Below are 18,711 nucleotides of genomic sequence, written 5' to 3' on the forward strand. Positions count from 1 at the left end.
CTTCATTAATTCATTAAACAATAATACAACAATAAGGGAACCCCTCCTTTCTGTTCGTGATAAACTCACAGGCACTGACTCCTAATACTACCGTGGGGTTTGCTTTTATTCTAATGTAGGAAATTCTAAATTTAATTTAACCAAAATAAGCATGTATTTTATTTCATCTTTTCAAGTTTATAGACCTCTTGAATTTTATTCGAGGGTGCTTGTTCGAATAATCAAATGATCTTTTTATAGAGCATGTCATCCTCTCCTTAAGTACCATTAGTAGCTGCCAGTAACAGCTACACGTTTTAGCCTGCAGTCTAGGCTATCAAGTGTCTTTCTGGGCCCTTCTACCTCTATTTACTCAACTCTTCAAGTAATAGATTCATTAATTCAGTCATTTCTGCAACCAAAATATATTGAGTCCTGTATACCTGGTGCTGCAAACACAACTGTGGGCCAGACCAAGGAAACTAGCAGTGGGGAAATGATACCGGCTGGGACCTAAAGAAAGAAAGAGAGCTGAGTGCAGTGGCTCCTGCCTGTGATCCCAGCAAACTGGGAGGCTGAGGCAGGAGGATTACAAGTTTGAGGCCAGCTTCAGCAACTTAGTGAGACCTACCTCAAAATAAAAAGGACTGGAGGTAGCTCAGTGGTAAAAACACCCCTGGGTTCAATCTCTAGCACCCGAGAGACAGAGAGGGTGAGGGGAGGAGAGAGAGACAGAGCCAGGCAGTTAAGCAGGTGGAGGCGGGTAGGTGGGTGGTTGGGACTTTTAGACAGGGGAACAGCAAAGTGACCAATATCAATACTGTGCCTCCTGAGTGCCAGGCGAAAATGGCTCTTTCTCTGTGGGTCAACTTGTGGTGTTCATTTCATCAGGCCTGGGGGACAATGGTTTGTGGGCTTGCCTGTGTGCCCCTTGACTGGAAGACTTCTGGAACCACACCTCCCCACCTGCCCTCCCTTCCCTTTGGGGCCCCGGCATGAGGATGCTGATTTGGTCCTCTTTTGTACTCTGCAGGAATCACCCAGGAGAAAATCAACGAGATGCGGGCGGCCCCTGAGCAGCAGATGATTGCGGACATCCATTGTATGATTGCAGCTGGCCAGGACCTTGACTGGACAGATGCCCAGGGTGCCACATTGGTGAGAAGATGGGCCAGGCTGGTTGGGCTGGGGAAACAGAACCAAGACCTCATAGACTTGGAGTGGATCAGCCCCTGGTGGTCAGGGCTGGGAGTCAGGAGCCCTGGATGCTAGGCTTGGATCTTCTGTGCACACGTTCTGTCTCCAAGATCCTTCTTCACTGCAGGCTCCTGGTACCCCTCTTGAGCAATCCCCTCCTCCAGTGATGTCCCTCTCTCAAGGACTAATGCCACGATTCACCCACTCACCTGTGCCATCTTGCTTGGCACTGTCCATTCCCCTGCCTTAGTGTCTCCTCTCCTCCCCCACTGCCTTCCCTCATCAGCTCTCCCTGATTCTGCAGCAACAGCCTCTCCTCTGGGCTCCCTGTCTTCAGAAGCTAGACACCCCCAATCATCCGTCCATCATTCCATCCACCCTTTATCCATACAGTCACCACAGTTATGAGCACCTCTCCTATCACTTCACAGTTAGGAGCACCTCTTCTATCACATGCTTTCTAGACAAAACAGTGGAACCTTCTTCCCTCTCTCATTTGCCTGCTTAACTCCACTTCTTGCAGCCAAGTGTCAGTGATTTAGGGAAACATCCCTGTCTTCTGCTCCAAGACCCTCAAGCATCCTGAAGCTCACTACTATGGAGGGAGAGTCGGCTTCTGCAGCCGCTAAACTGAAAACAGGGGCTTGGACTTGGAATCCCACTCCCACAAAGGCTGAGCACTGCACCGAGCTTAGGCTCTGGCGGGTCATGGGCATCCAGGGGTCTCAAGTTCAGCAGGTAGAGCTCCATAGTACCAAGCTCCCTTCATGGCCCCTCAGGGATGACCTGGTGGGCCAGGAGAGGTAACTGTAGGACATCTCCTACCTGGGTTCAGAGCTCTGACCCCTACTTCACACTCATTTCTATCAGCTGGGTCCATGCTTGGATCATCTGCTCAGCCTAAAACTTAAGAATAGGGTCACGTAGTGAGGTTGAATGTTCCGGCGTCAGGGAGGCCCTCCAACCCGGGCCAGACACATATTAGGTCTCAGGTCTTCTCAGAAAGCTTGAGATAATATATCTTCTTCACAGGAATGTTGAGAGGTTAAGTGGGATTCTGCATGTAGGTGCTCAGCACCAAGTCTATAAACTCAGCAGATCTTAGCAACGATCAGTCTCGTTATTAACAGCGTCACTATCCCACTCGTGCCTTATATTCCCAGCCAAGTACCGAGCTCCAGGGCTCAGTACTCTGTATGGGAACTACAGAGGAGTAGAACTCTCTTTGCCTTCTCTTCTAGATCTGTATTCCAGATTTAATAACCCTCTGCAATATAGCTGATATTCCTACCTCATTCTATTCCATTCTGCTGGCCCCAAAGATGCTCTGGGATGTTGGTGGGGGTGGGGGATACCTGCCTGCAAATGTGGGGCCATCCCCTCTCTTCCAGCTGCATATAGCTGGAGCCCATGGATACCTGCGTGCAGCTGAGCTCCTCCTGGACCACGGAGTCCGTGTGGATGTGAAGGACTGGGATGGCTGGGAGCCCCTGCATGCAGCAGCCTTCTGGGGACAGGTATGTGGGGGAGGCCAGCACAAGGACATCCTATTGTCAACAAGTCCTTGAGCTGGCAGTTGGTTCAGAAAACCCACTTAAGGTGTTGACTACAGTAGTTACGTGGGATGAAGACTCAGGGAGTTGTAAAGACATTTGGTCAGTGGTGTCTTAATGAGATGATAATCAAATTTTCCCAATTAGAAAATTCCCACCATTTCTGCGTTGAGTATTTTCTCCATTTGTTTCCCAGATAGGATTGCAGCACACACAGTCCCTCCTCAGATACCTGACAGCTCTTGAGTCACAGCCAGCTCCTCCTCCTTCTCCCCATTGGTGTGACCAAGGCATGAGGAGGGGCTTCCACCCCCATTGCATCTTCCCGGGTCCCCCCATGGCTCCAGGTTGAGGATCTTCCCTGGGAATCAACTTAGATCCACCATACTTTGCATACCTGCAATCCCAGCTACTCACGAGGCTAAGGCAAGAGGATCATGAGTTCAAGGCCAGCCTGGGAAACACAGCATGGCCCTGTCTCAAACACACAAACAAAAAAATCCCACAAAGCCCTGGTTTGATCTCCAGCATCATCAAGTTTAAAAAATACAACTAAGAGGCTTGGGCACCCTCTGCCTCCTAGGCTTTGTGATGCCTGGTCAAGGGAACAAGGGCTTCTTCTCGTGTTTCAGATGCAGATGGCAGAGCTACTGGTGTCCCACGGAGCTAGTCTCAGTGCAAGGACTTCCATGGATGAAATGCCAATAGGTAAGTCCAGACAGTACCTGGTAGGCACAGAGGCCCTGCGTTTCAATAGGTGAAAGGATAAATGGATGAATATATGGCTGAATGGTGTGGGATGGGTGTGGATTTAGGTAGATGGATGATGACTGCATTAATAATGATAGATTAATGAACAGATGAATGAATGGATGGATGGATGGATGGATGATGTTGATGGGTAGATGTGTTAATATGTAGCTGAATGGCTGGCTGGATGGATGGATAAATGGGTGGGCAGAGGATGAACCTAAGGATAGATAACCAGGTCAACAGGTAGGTAGATAGGTGGATAAAGGATTAGGTAAACTGGGTTGTGTATGTTTCTCAGTTTCTTTCATGACTTTTTGCTTGAGCCACAAGGATGAGGTTACGCTTATTTCTCTCAAGTGGCTCTCCCAGAAACTATCAAAGAGGAGAGGGAGTCCCTCTGTCCCAGCTGGGAGCCTTGGGGGCTGTGACTATGCATGAAACTGGGGGTTCCCATTCTTGCCCTCTTCTAAGGATATGGTTATAGCCCAGGAAATAAGCCTGGCCTTGTTTTCTCCCTCCCTGCGTGCCCCAATAGGCTTTGCAGCTTTCAGTGGGTTGGGATGGTGGCTCCTCTTGTCATGGGTACCCTCTTGGGCCATAGGTCCCTGCTCTGCCCCTGACAACTGCTTTCTCTGCCCCCCAGACCTGTGTGAGGAGGAGGAGTTCAAGGTCCTGCTGCTGGAGCTCAAGCACAAACATGACGTGATCATGAAGTCACAGCTGAGGCACAAGTCGTCCCTGAGCCGGAGGACATCCAGCGCAGGCAGCCGTGGGTGAGTCAGGAGCAGGGCAGCTAGGGTCCCCCTGCATGCCCTTGCCTGTGGTGCCTGGGCACAGCCTCCAGCACCGGCTCTGTCCCCTCAGGAAGGTGGTGCGTCGAGCCAGCCTTTCGGACAGGACCAACCTATACAGAAAGGAGTATGAGGGCGAGGCCATACTGTGGCAGCAGCGGAGCGCAGCCGAGGATCAGCGCACCTCCACCTACAACGGGGACATCAGGGAGACCAGGACAGACCAAGAGAATAAGGACCCAGTGAGTGACCTCCCACCCCGCCCAGTGTCAGCCATTGTCTTGGGAGAACAGGGCCAGGCCTGGGTTTTCCTTTATATGGGAACCTTCAGAGGGAAATAGCTGGCTCTTAAGCAGCTGGATCCCGTCCAGTTGTGGTGGCTTCTGTAGTTAATGTGGTGACCCTCGGGTGTGTTAGTCAGAGCTGGGAGCTTGGGATGCAGGAGGGAGATAGTGACTGCCATGTGCCTCCTTGTTCTCCAGCAGATCTGGTTTGGAACTCTCCAGAAGACAGGTTCAGTAGGTTGGTCATCCCAGGAGCTAAGGGACCTCTAAGAAGCCTGTTCCAGAAGGTGCTAGTGGGCCTGGGCTTTGAAGTGCTTTCCTGTAACGGTGCATATTAATTTCCTGTGGCTACTGTAACAAATTATGGTGGCTCAGGTGTTCCTTGACTTTTGTTAGCATGACTTCAATCTCCACCTCTGTCTTCATAGGCCTTCTTCCTGTGTGTCTGAGTCTCTTTTTTCTTCTAAGGACACCGTTGGATTACGGATCACCCCAATCCAGTATGACCATGTCTTAATTTAGCTAATTAAGAACCTATTCCAAATAATCACATCCAGAGGTCCTGGGTGGTCATGATCAACCCCGTACCAACAGGGTCAGGTCCATGCATGTCATATGTCTTACTGATTGGAGAGGACAAGTTTAGGGCTAGAGCAGAATTGCTGAGCAGAAGGGAGAAGCTAGCTGTACCTTCAGGGATCGTTCTTTCTGGCAGTGAACAGATGGAACACTCCTGGAGGATATTGCTTAGGGTGAGATGCAAAATGATAAGCTGCCTGGAATGCCCGTGGAGGTCACTCTCAGACTGTCTCATCAGCACGAGTGAAGGCACCTGCCAAGGGAATGCTGGGCACAGAAAGGGCACAAGGGCAAGCCCTGTTCTGCCCAGCCCTAAGCTTAAGAGAGGGAAGGAAAGAATTGTAGATCAAAAAACCACATTCACATGTTTCCCAGCTATGCTTTATTTTTTCTTTGTGGTTGAAGCATATCTTATGTATGGAATAGTATTCAAATCTTAAGTGAGTTTTCCAATTTTTTTTTCAGTTGTTGATGGACCTTTATTTTATTTACTTATTTATATGGGGTGCTCGCACATGCCAGGCAAGCACTCTGCCACAATCCCAACCCTTTCCAATTTTTTTTAAATAAATGTGTGTGCTTAGATGAGTCTCTAGAACATTATCACCCTTGAAGGATCCTGAGGTCCCTCTCCCAATCAATCCCTTCCCCTACCCCCTATTTAATTTTAAGTGCTGTGATTGGTTTTGCATATGTATATGTATGAAAGGATCCATGCAGTATTTTGTCTTTTGTGTTTGGCTGCTTTTATGTCTGAGATTCATCCATGTGTGGCATATAGTACCAGATCATTCTACCCCCTATTTAATTTTGAGTGCTGTGATTGGTTTTGCATATGTATGTATGAATGGATCCATGCAGTATTTTGTCTTTTGTGTTTGGCTGCTTTTATGTCTGAGATTCATCCATGTGTGGCATATAGTACCAGATCATTCTTCTTTGCTCTGTGGAATATAGTCAGCCTTCCATATTTGTGGGTTCTGCATCTGCAGATGCAACTGACCTTGGATCAAAAATATTTTTTGAAAGACTATGCCCATACTGAACATGTACAGATGCTTTTCATGTCATTATTCCCTAAACAATGTAGCATGACAGCTATTTACATAGCATGTGCATTGCATTAGGTATTGTAAGTAATCTAGAGAAGATATAAAGTGTACAAGAGGATATATGTAAGTTATATGCAAATGCGACATCATTTTATATGAGGAATTTGACCATATGAAGATTTTGGGATCCACAGGGGGTTCTGGAACTAAGAACCACACTTAGGACTGATTCTGTTGTTGTGAATCTCTGGGCTTCCTCATCAAGACTATAACCTGTTTGATTTTATATAAGGCAAATAGATGGGTTCATTTGCCTCTGGGGATAGATTTTTCAGGCCTGGGGAAAAGAGGAGGTGCAGAGAAAGCATGGCCAGAGCAGGACCACAGTCACCTTGCAACCCACCTCCAGGCAGCTCTCAGCATCCAGGGCCCCATGCAAACTCCAGCCCCGATCCTGGAGGAAACAAGATCTTAGGACACAGCGACAGAGTTCAAAGCTTGTTCCTTTTCCATCTCTATTCCTTTCAAGGCTTCAGGCGTTAGCATGTGGTAGTCTCTAAAGTGGGAATTCTCAAAGTGTGGTCCCTGGACCAGCAGCATCAGTATCACCTGGGAACTTGTGAGAAGAGCAGATGTCCAGCCCCACCCCAGCCATACTGAATCAGCAGCCTTGGCCTGGGTTCCAGCTGTGCTTAACCAGCCTTCAGGTGTAGATTCTAATGACACAAGGATTTGAGAGCCTTGTTATCTGAGAGGGTATTTGTTTAGCTTGCCCCCAACATTAGATTCCCACCATGGCTCTGGCCTGTGAGTCCCCCACCCCAGGCAAAGTTTGCTTCACTCCGTTTTTTTTTTGGTACTGGGGATTGAACTTAGGGGCACTCGGCCACTGAGCCATATCCCCAGCCCTATTTAGAGACAGGGTCTCACTTAGCACCTTGCTTTTGCTGAGGCTGACTTTGAACTCACAATCAAAGTCAGCCTCCTGAGCCTCTGGGATTACAGGCGGGTGCCACTGCACCTGGCTTTGCTTCACTCTTTGGCAGAGCTAACTCCCTAGTCCTGGGCACAACCACGGTAGGCTCTTCAATCTGTGGTGTAACTGCAACAAAAATCACCTGAGGAGGCCTGGGGTTGTGGCTCAGTGACAGAGCGTTTGCCTAGCATGTGTGAGGCACTGGGTTCAATTCTCAGCACTGCATATAAAAAATGAATAAAATAGAGATCCAACAACAAATATGTATGTGTGTGTGTGTGTGTGTGTGTGTGTGTGTGTGTGTGTATCACCTGAACAGATTTTTTTCTTTCTATCTTAAAAAACAAAAACTCTTAATGTTGAGGCATGGCCCAGACTTATGAAACCAGAATCTCTGGGGTGGGGTCCCAGGCATTGTATGTATGAGTTTCTTTTTTTATTATTAATATATTTTTTGAGGAATTTTAAGTTTGCAGGAAAATTAGTGGAAAATATAGACAGTTCTTATGTACCCCTTCTTCATGCTCCTGAGATTCCTCTTTTATTAACATCTTGCACTAATGTAGCACATATGTATCACTGATGAGCCATTGTTGGGACACTTATTATTAGCTAACACCTCCAGTTCACAGGAGGTGCACTATGGGTTGTACATTCTGTGAGTTTTGACAAATGCAGAGTGTCACACATGCATCTATCATATACCATGCAGGGTGCTTTCAGTGTCCCCCCAAACCCATGGTGCTCCACCTATTCATCTTCCCCAAACCCTGGCAACCTCTGATCTTGTACTGTCTACGTAGTTTTGCCTTTCCTGGTATGTTATATGGTTAGAATCATGTAATATGTAGTCTTTTCAGATTGTCATTATATGCATCTGTCACTTTGTATCCATGGGGACTTGGTTCCAGAGGAGCCTCCACTGATACCCAAATCAGTGGATGTTCAAATCCTTTATATAAAATGCATATAACCAGGCAGTCTTCCCATTACTTATGGAAGATGATTTATAATACCTGATACAATGTAAATGCTATGTAAATTGTTATGCTGTGTTTGTCTAAAGAATAACCCTAAGAAAAAAGCCTGTACATGTTCAGTACAAACAGAATTTGTTTTGTGTTATTTTTTTTTTCGATCCAAGGTTGATAGAATCTGCAGGTGCAGAACCTGCAGATAGGAAGGGCTGACTGTAAATGTCTTTTTGATTCTCCAGATGATTCCAATGTGTATCCAAATCAGTTTCTTAGGTCCTTGCTACTCAAAGCCTCAGCAGCAAAATGTTACAAATGCTGCGTCAAGCCCCAAACCAGATCTATTGAATCAAAATATGTATTTTAATAAGATCCCCAGGTGACTCATTTGCACATTAAGGTTTGAGAAGCACTGAGTTGGACCATGAAAATCTGTGTGCATGTCCCCTGCTTTCTGTGATATGGCATTGATCTGCCTGCTTGGTTCAGAAGGAGCCATAAAAAAATAAATAAATAAACACACTATGGAAAGTGTCTGTCCCAATGTTATATTTTAACCTAATTTTATGTTTCCTGGGGATCTTTCCATGCCAACATGTGGAGACTTCCTTCATTCTCTTTACCAGTTGCAGAACATTGCAATGCACGGGCTGCTCACGATTTTTGCTTTCCCAGAGATAACGTGCAGGCCTTTATGTACCCATGAGGGAGTTTGTCTATGAAACAAGTCCTAGAAACAGTCTTGCTGGTGCACAGCATAGATCCTTATTTTTTTTATTTAATTGATTTTATTTTTTAAATACATGACAGTGGAATGCATTACAATTCTTATTACACATATAGAGCACAATTTTTCATATCTTTGTATATAAGAATGTTCACACCAATTCATGTTTTATACATTTATTATTTTTTTGCATTACAGTTCTTACTACACATATATACCACAATTTTTCACATCTCTGTTTGTGTATAAAGTAGGTTGACTCCCAATTCGTGTCTTCATACATGTACTTTGGATAATGATGTCCATCACATGCCATCGTCCTTGCTAATCCCCTGCCTCCTCCCTGTCCCTCCCCCCCCTTCCCAGAATTCATCTATTCCTCCCATGCTTCCCCTCCCTACTCCACTATGAGTCAGCCTCCTTATATCAGAGAAAACATTCGGCATTTGGTTTTTGGGGATTGGCTAACTTCACTTAGCATTATCTTCTCCAATGCCATCCATTTACCTGAAAATGCCATGATTTTTTTCTCTTTTAATGCTGAGTAAAATTCCATTGTGTATAAATGCCACATTTTTTTATCCATTCATCCACTGAAGGACATCTAGTTGGCTCCACAGTTTAGCTATTGTGAATTGTGCTGCTTTAAACATTGATGTGGCTGTATCCCTGTAGTATGCTGTTTTTAAATTATTTGGGTATAGTCTGAGGAGAGGGATAACTGGGTCAAATGGCAGTTTCATTCCCAGATTTCCAAGGAATCTCCATACTGCTTTCCATATTGCCTGCTCCAATTTGCAGTCCCACCAGCAATGTATGAGTGTACCTTTTTCCCCACATCCTCGCCAACACTTACTGTTTTTAGTCTTCATAATAGCTGCCATTCTGACTGGAGTGAGATGATATCTTAGAGTAGTTTTGATTTACATTTCTCTGATTGCTAGAGATGATGAGCATTTTTTCATATATTTGTTGATTGACTATATATCTTCTTCTGTGAAGTGTCTGTTCAGGTCTTTGGCCCATTTGTTGATTGGGTTATTTGTTTTTTTGGTGTTTAGTTTTTTGAGTTCTTTATATACCCTAGAGATTAGTGCTGTATCTGATGTGTGAGGGGTAAAAATTTGCTCTCAGAATGTAGGCTCTTGGTTCACCTAACAGATGGTTTCTTTTGCTGAGAAAAAAACTTTTTAGTTTGATTCTATCCTATTTATTGATTCTTGGTTTTAATTCTTGCGCTATAGGAGTCTTATTAATGAAGTTGGGGCCTAATCTCACATGATAAAGATTAGGGCCTACTTTTTCTTCTATTAGACACAGAGTCTCTGGTTTAATTCCTGGGTCCTTGATCCGTTTTGAATTAAGTTTTATGCATGGTGAGAGATAGGGGTTTAATTTCATTTTGTTGCATATGGATTTCTAGTTTTCCCAGCACCATTTGTTGAAGATGCTATCTTTTCTCCAGTGCATGTTTTTGGCACCTTTGTCTAATATAAGATAATTGTGATTTTGTGGGTTAGTCTCTGTGTCCTCTATTCTGTACCATTGGTCTACCAGTCTGTTTTGGTGCCAATACCTTGCTGTTTTTGTTATTATTGCTCTGTAGTATAGTTTAAGGTCTGGTATAGTGATGCCACCTGCTTCACTCTTCCTGCTAAGGATTGCTTTAGCTATTCTGGGTCTCTTATTTCTCCAGATGAATTTCATGATTGCTTTTTCTATTTCTATGAGGCATGCCATTGGGATTTTGATTGGAATTGCATCAAAATAGATCCTTATTTTAAAAAATATTTTTTGAGCATGTGTGAGACCCTGGGTTCAACTCTTAGTACTGAAAAACAAAACAAAACAAAGCAAGAAAAAAAAAGGGTGCGTAGGTCTTTTAAAATTGACTTCTAAAGAGCTGTTGATATACTTGGAAAATTATCACCTTCTTGTCACATGTTTCCAGTTTTTCCTGTGTCTGTTCATTCTGTGGAGTGTCCTTTCTATCCTTGCCACTGTCACTTATATGTCCTTGTTGGTGTCTGGTTTCTGGGCAGTGGCTGCTTTTCAAGATCTTGTTATGCAAGGACCATCCAGCACCCCTGGACAGGAATCTCCATCATGTGCAGTGGGGCTTTGCTGAGAGTAGCGAGGAAGGATTACAAGTGATGGGCAAATCCAACTGAAATTGACTCATGCAACCAGCGGAATTTGTTGGCTCACGTAACTGAGAAAATCTGAGCTTAACTGGACCTAAGAGCTCAAAGCACAACATGAGATGTGGTCTCTTTCATTCTCTCTCTTTTCTTTTATCCTAATGGTGGCTTCTCTCACAAGCAGAGAAAGCACTTTTAACGTGGCGTCTCCACAGCCCCCTTTTACACCATTCTTGCCTCCTGCAGTTCCTACGGAAACTTCTTCTTCCAAGTTGTTCTAGCAAAAGTCCTGGGGTAGAGTTTCACTGAATCACCTTCAGTTGAGGGCTCATTCCTGGACCCATCCCTGTAGAAAAATATGTGCACTAGCCAGGCCTGGGGTCATGGTCCAGCCCCTGGAGTGAGGATGGGGTTGTTCAGCTCTTCCAGAACACGTGGATGTGTGATGCCCTAGAGGAACACAGAGGCCCGATGACCCAGGGAGAGAAAACAGATGGAGAATGTGTCAGAATGTCTGTGCCCTCGGCAGAGGTGCGGTGGGTCGTGGGTGCAGCCCCTCTAGCCAGTTGCTAATGCTGTTCTTCTCACCCTCAGAACCCCAGGCTGGAGAAGCCCGTGCTGCTCTCAGAATTTTCTACCAAGATCTCCCGGGGTGAACTGGAAGGGCCTGTTGAGAATGGCCTCCGGGGCCCAGTCAGTGCCTACCAGTACGCACTGTCCAACGGGGATGTCTGGAAGGTGCACGAGGTGCCTGACTACAGCATGGCCTACAGCAGCCCCAGCGTGGCCGACGCCACCCCGCCCTGGAGCGGCTACAAGGAGCAGAGCCCCCAGACGCTTCTGGAGCTAAAGCGCCAGCGGGCTGCAGCCAAGCTGCTCAGCCACCCCTTCCTGAGCACCCATCTGGGCAGCAGCATGGCCAGGACCGGGGAGAGCAGCAACGAAGGCAAGGCCCCCTTGATCGGAGGCAGAACTTCACCCTACAGCAGCAACGGGACCTCCGTGTATTACACGGTCACCAGTGGAGATCCCCCGCTCTTAAAGTTCAAGGCCCCCATGGAGGAGATGGAGGAGAAGGTCCACGGCTGCTGCCGTATCTCCTAGTCTCGGTGTGCTGGAGGAGAGAGATGCCTCGGGGAGGGTCCCTGGAACCCAGGCCAGCCCACTGCCCTGACTGGGGAGGCATCACAGGGCAGCCGGGGAGAGGTGGGCTCTGCCTTCCATAGGAATGCGGACCCCACTCCTCGGCAGCTGTCACAGCGTCCCCACTCCCCACAGTTCTGCTTCTTGCTGCATTGTCTGCCATCTGAAACACAGTGGCCCCGACTCACTCTGCTGCCAGCCTGGGGGAGGGCGGGCTTGGGACCTTAGTTCTGTTCTTGAGAAAGGCTTCTGAGGATCAGTACTCCCACGTCTCTTCGCACACACACACACACACACACACACACACACACACTCGTGAACTGTCAATCCACATGTTCAGGAATGACACCTGGGCTCATGGAGAGCCAGTGGGGCTGAGAATTTGCAGGCCATTCCCAAAAGGACTGAAGTGAAGACGGTCTTGGCACCACAGCCAGGTGGCCTAAATGGGAGGAACCTACTAAGCTGAGACCCACAGTCCTGCTCAGAGTTGTACCAGGGTCCTGGGCTACCATCCACACCTGGCAGGGACAGGAAGTCCTCTATGTTCAGGGGAAGCCAGGGTGAGATGTGATGGGCACATCCTTGCTGAGAGCTGCCCTCCTGTCCATATCAGGACACAGGAGCTGTGTGACCACCTAGGGGCTAAGTGGAAAACCAAGCCATTCTACTCCGATTTTGCTCTAGGTGGAGGTATAAAGGGGTGGGATGGAGAGGGATGCAGCAAAGTCAGTGTTTCCAGACTATATTTGATGAAAACATCCTTTTAGGCTGTAAAACTCCAGGTTGGAGGTAACTGAATTCACTTTCTCCCACGATGGTGTCAAGATCAGGTTTACCCGTTGATGCTGGGAAAATGAAGCTAAGCCAGGAGCTTTGGTTAAGAGGCCCTTTTCCAGGGAGAGGGAGGACTTAATTTCTGAGAACATTTCTGGTGAGCAGTGACAGAGCCTTGCTAGGCCCCCAGCCCATCTTTGTAATTGATTCGGGCTGTTTTGGTCCCGTGCATCTCAGCTAGCCCTCCTCAGACTGAGCCACCAGGGTGAGCAGCTGGGAAGCCTGTGCCCCACATCTTCTGCCTTACATATCAGTCAAGTGTGCAGAGTGAATGCTCAGGCCCCAGGCCCCGCTTTGCCTTTCTGGAATGTTCAGTGAGAGGAGTTTGCCAGTTAGCTCTTGTGAGTTCCTGCCTGGCCCCAGGGCTCCCAGCCTGCTCCCACTGGGGTGGTGGTACCCCAAGGCTGCAAATCTAAGGTGCCCATGGCCAACATCCTGTACTGCTTTCAGAAGAGGAGTGGGCTTCTCCCTGGCCCTACAATGTCTAGCCCTGGTTTTCCTGATGCCATCTCATCATCGCATTATCTCATGAGCCCCTTTGAAACTCTTACCCTTGAGTCAGGCGCCCACCACAGGCTCAGCCAAATCCTTTTGGTGTAACGGACAAGCTGCAGGTTTGTTTCCTGCTCTGTGCGCCTTTATTTATCCTAAAACTACCTCCTTAGAGCTCTGAAGGAGCCTTCTAGGTCCAGATTCTGATGTGGGGAACAGATCAGGGATCCCTCTAACCTTCTTTCTGAGCCTGTGAGAATTCTCCCTGGGTCAGGGGACTGAGGCTGGAGGAGGCCCCCCTTGTGCCACAACCTAGTAATGGGGTCTGCTCTATGTCAGTCTCTGTCCTGTCTGTGGCCCCCATGGCTCCTATATCCCAGAGAGGAAGCAGGACCTCAAGGGGTCTGGTTGATGCTTTACCAGGAGCACAGCAGCTGGGTCAGAGAGTGGCCCTGGTGGCTGCAGGAGCAGATCTCCCAGTACCTGGTCACCCCACCCCAACTCCAGGACAGAGGAGTCTAGGGCACAGGTGCAGCATTGGAGACTGAAGTCAGGTGTACATGACACCTCTCGCAACTCTGGGGTCTGGGAGTAGAATCTCCATCAACTCAGCATATGGCAAAAGCAGGAGAATATCCAAAAAACCATACTTCTGGCTTTAAAATAGTATGCAGCTCCACTAAGACTGAGATGCCTCTGTGGCTAACTTGGCCTACAAGGTGGGGCATGCCTGGGCAGCCCCCTCCTCAGGAAACAACTATGCAGGTGTTCTGATCTTCCTGAGCAGGAGCCAGAGACTAAAGGCATCTACTGCCCATATTGAGCCCTCCCGGCCATTCCCTCCTTCCTTCCCTCCTTCTTCTGGGTCATTCCTCTCCACCCAGAAGGCTGGGAATCCCAGCTGATTCCCCCACAGGAGCTGACCTTAGAGAGAGATGACTCCAGGGCTTTAGCTCTGGTTTTCCATCAGGGATAAATGTTCCCTATTAGGACTTTGAGTCCCTGGACAGCTCTTCCTGGTGGTGGTGGGGGTCTCCTGAATGTTGAGGGATGAGTTAGAGAACAACCTCCAGTGAGAGAACCAGGGTCATCAGTTCGTTCATTCATTAACTTCGTGAGTAGCTGAAACATACAGGCACTATGTCAGGTTCTGCAGAAGGAGGAGGAACAAAGATGGAGTGAGGAGAACATTTCCTGGTTTTCATTCCTTCAGGACCACAGACGTCAGCAGCCCTACCTGGTTCACCTGAGCAGAGGGACTGCATCCTGGCCCAGGGTCCCCATGCCATTCAGCTTCTGGAATCCTTAAGTGGGTAAATCCTTTTAACTGGAAAATACCTTCGTGGCCACCCCTGGATAACATTTGCCACTGAGTGAAGATGCTGGATCTAGGGTCCCAGGCAGACACCATCCCAGGTTCATCAGGAACTTTCAGAGTCAGCTGCCTTGGGGCCAGCATCCCCAGGGGGGATTGTATAATAGCAGTCTGAGGTCATCGTCTAGAAGATAAGGAGTCTTCAGTTTTTGCTGCCAAATGCATCACTGGTCTTAAGTCATTGTGTCTTGCTTATCTATCATAGTCCCGCCCCCCCCCCCACCCCACCGTGGGGACTGGGAGGGAAAGCAGCTCCTACTTTTAACATCAAATCTTTCCTGTGAATCAGCCTCTCTCCCTGGCAGGTGTGGATCAAGAGCTGGGAGAAACTTGGCAAGGTCCACCTGATGCCCAGCTCCCGCTGAGACCCAGGTCTGGTGGCAATTCCTGGCAGATTGAAGGAGGCTATTTCCAAAGCAGGTGCCGCCTGGCTCCCTGTGAGCTCTGGCTCTTGCTCACACCTTATGCCCCAAATTACTGGAAATTGGTGGTTATCACCAGATTGTGAGTTTCCGGCCAATAGCTCAGGGAACCTGAATGAACCCTAGGCCCAGGTCTACTGAAGACTTCAGGATATAATTTTCCATCAAATGTACAGCTCTGCACTGTTTGGTCAGTTTCAAAAAGCTTAGAAAAGTAGACAAAGATGTGGCCCCTGTCCCGGCCTACCGCAAGTTTGCTGGCTTTGTAGTAACATGCGACTCTTGGTTCTTGGTGTCAGGCACTGTTTGATTCGGAGCTGTCTCTCCCACCTGCTCTCCCAGAGCAAAGATGCGGGGGTAGTTTCCAGAAGGGCGCTCCTTACAAGATGCCCAGAAAGACTGTATGTAACCCCTGCTATTTGGGGCCTGGGGTTAGCCTCCCCTTCCCCAGGGCACACAAGAGCAAAGGGTCACATGGTCAGTGGACAACTCAGCAGGAGTGACTCCCTTTGCCAGAAGCTGTGGTCCTCTCCTCCAGAGGGAGCTCTTGTTGGTTAGAGGGCCTGCTTCCTATGGGCATTGCAAGTGCCACTGTGCGGGGCCTGGCTCTGCACACCCAGGAAACAGTCTGCAGACCCCCAGCCCTCCGCAATAATTCACCAGACCAGAAGCCACTGATGTACAGAGAACACTTAAGAAAAATGTATTTTATGTGAAAAAAAAAGTTAAAACTCTGTATACTGTATCAGCAGCTTTGTGTAAAAATGGCAATCAAGAGAGTCTAATATATTTAAAACTTTTTTTAAAAAAAAATATCCTCATGGATCTTTGATATTGTATTGAATAACTTCCTGGTAACTCCTTGCCATGTGGCAGCGGTGGGTCTCATGTCCAAGACTGGGCCCAGCCACATCCCCAAGGGGCATATGCCCCTGGAGTTGCTTCCAGCTGCCAAGGCCTGTGACAGAATTCGCTGTTAAGAGTTTTTAATTAAGATTATTAAATTCCTTTTAATAACATCTGCTAGTGTGACTGTGGTTATTGCTGGGGACTGACTTGGACCAGACTGACTTGAATTTGCAAAGTCGTGCAAGAGTGGCGGGTAGGTCATGGTCCCCGGAGGCCCCTGAGTTCTGGGGACTGATGTCACATGGCTGATGTCTTTCTAGATTTGGAGATGGTGAAAACTGATGAATTCAAGAAAACACAGGCATTTGGAAATGAACTTGATTCTGTCATATATTCCCTTTGAAATTATGTGAGGCCCTCTAGTAGCATATGTTTATTGCCAATATTTTCAAAACCTTGCCTGAGGACATACTTATATGTAATACTGGGTCCCCCTCCTCTGTTGCATGCATGGAATGCACTGACTTGTCCTGTCCCTTCCCCTACCCACTCCAGTCCTCCTCACTTAGCTTACAGTGTGGAAGCACAGTCCTGTATAGTCCTTTACCTTATTACAGCAACACAAAAAGCCCTGGTTTTATTCTCTCCCCCCCCCCCCCCCGCTCCATCAGCAAGATGAGCATAAACAAGCTATGTGTCTGCACAACCCCACACCATGGCCCTTGTCCTTGTCACATATAGAAGTTCTTGATGTCTTGAAAGAGGATGGAAAGGGCTCTCTCTCTCTCTCTCTCTCTCTCTCTCTCTCTCTCTCTTTTTTAAGAGAGAGAGAGAGAGAGAATTTTTTTTTAATATTTATTTTTTAGTTTTCGGCGGACACAACATCTTTGTCTGTATGTGGTGCTGAGGATCGAACCCAGGCTGCACACATGCCAGGCGAGCACGCTACCGCTTGAGCCAAATCCCCAGCCCAAGGGCGCTCTCTTGTAGCCTTCTGGATGCTGGTTCCCAGAGCAGGGACACAGAAGGCTCCACACTGGGCTTGAATAACTTCACAGACTGGGGATGGGGAGAGGCTGGGAAGAGAGGAAGAGGTGTTTTAGCAGCAGAACTCATTCAACTATTTTAGAAGTTGGAATCGCTGACATGGATGAAGTGCTTTACAGTTGCACACATGCCTTCTGCCCATTTACACAAAGAAGATGAAGTCCCAAAATCAACTGTTGGATTTAGCACTGCGGGGCTCATGGTGACCTGACAAGAGGTTTTGGCACAACAGTGGGGCATTAGCTTGATTACAAAGTTTAAGAGAGAATTGGAAGGGGAACTGGAGAATCATTATAGACCACTTATTTGAGGATGTAGACTGTGAAAGTGAGCAGAGAAATGGGGGTGGGTAGCTCTAGAGGAATGTAGGGGCAAGAGAGAGTTGTTTCAAGATGAGCTATACTTCAGCATACTGTATACTGTTAGGAATGAATCAATAAAGAAGTGAAAGTAGCAGGGTGTGGTGGCTCACATCTGTAATCAGCTTGAGAGGCTGAGGCAGGAGGATCACAAGTTCAAAGCCAGTCTCAGCATCTCAGCAAGGCCCTAAGCAACTCAGTGAGACCCTGTCTCTAAATAAAATACAAAAAGGGGTGGGGACATGGCTCAGTAGTCGAGTGTCCCTGGGTTTAATCCCTGGCACAAGAAAAATACATAATAAAAAATGGAAAGTGACGATTCAGGAGACAGGGGAGAATTGCTGGAGAGAAAGGGGTTAGCAGTAGAGAGACTGGAAGCCTGTGCCCTGGCAGAAAGGGTGGTGTCAGATAGGCACAGTTCACCCATGGAAACAGAATGCCTGTGTGGGCAGAGTTGCTGGGAGGTGGCATGGTGGGGACGGTGGGTGCTTGTGGAGACCTCTTCTGACTTCTACTTTTTTCTCAGTGAAATGGGAAATAAGCTCACTGAGAATAAGGAGAGAGGAAAAGATAGAGGGAATGAGTGCAGTGTGGGCTGGCAGGCAATCTTAGGGCACACTTAAGATCTGGCATCTGGAGCACAACCAGTCCACGAGCAAGGTTGCATTTTTTCCCCCCTCCAGCCCCGTATGGCTGCCTGGGTGCAGATGAAAAGTAGGTGGAAAGTGAGGCTTAAACAGGATTGAATTGAAGTTTTGCTGGGCAAAAACTACAAAGTGAGAGAGAGAAAAGAAAAGGGTGTAATTGAAGGAGTGGCTTTCATGATAGTCCGGTATTTTTTGAACGAATGAATGGATGATTAGATGCAGGGGATAAATTTGTCATAGCTGACCACACCCATGCTCTGAGAGCACAGCAACAGTGTGGTCACAGTGCCCAGAAGCAAGCACCAACTTGTCCTCCTTGGATAGATCTGGCAGTCCCAGGCCTTATAGGGCCACTTTGTGGGGCGGCCAGCAGGGGGCGCGCGGGGAATGGTCCGGGCCTCTCGGGTCTCCCAGCTTCGCTGATTCGGGCGCCCCCCGGGGCTGCACAGCACTTCAGGCCCGCCGGTTCCCTCTAGCAGATCGCGCAGAGCTCGGTCTCTAGAAGGGCCGGAGCTGGAACGGCTAAGTCGCGGC

The 18,711-nt window shown here is 47.8% G+C and overlaps 1 protein-coding gene across 4 annotated transcripts in view; it reads left to right on the forward strand.

Annotated features, from left to right (window-relative positions):
• Ppp1r16b (protein phosphatase 1 regulatory subunit 16B) overlaps window positions 1–16,294 on the forward strand; it is a 101,530-nt gene extending 85,236 nt beyond the window's left edge. For 3 of the 4 annotated variants that reach the window (XM_076851847.1, XM_076851846.1, XM_076851848.1), the window contains 6 exons: window positions 1,013–1,137; window positions 2,568–2,693; window positions 3,362–3,437; window positions 4,126–4,255; window positions 4,347–4,515; window positions 11,601–16,294. In XM_076851847.1, coding sequence (XP_076707962.1) covers window positions 1,013–1,137; window positions 2,568–2,693; window positions 3,362–3,437; window positions 4,126–4,255; window positions 4,347–4,515; window positions 11,601–12,110 — 1,136 coding nt within the window. In that variant the 3' untranslated portion in view covers window positions 12,111–16,294. The remainder of the gene's footprint in view (window positions 1–1,012; window positions 1,138–2,567; window positions 2,694–3,361; window positions 3,438–4,125; window positions 4,256–4,346; window positions 4,516–11,600) is intronic. The other variant, XM_076851849.1, reaches the window with a different exon arrangement.
• Window positions 16,295–18,711: the final 2,417 nt, after the last annotated feature.

This window comes from Callospermophilus lateralis, chromosome 3 (assembly GCF_048772815.1).
Source record: "Callospermophilus lateralis isolate mCalLat2 chromosome 3, mCalLat2.hap1, whole genome shotgun sequence".
Classification (NCBI taxonomy): Eukaryota; Metazoa; Chordata; class Mammalia; order Rodentia; family Sciuridae; genus Callospermophilus; species Callospermophilus lateralis.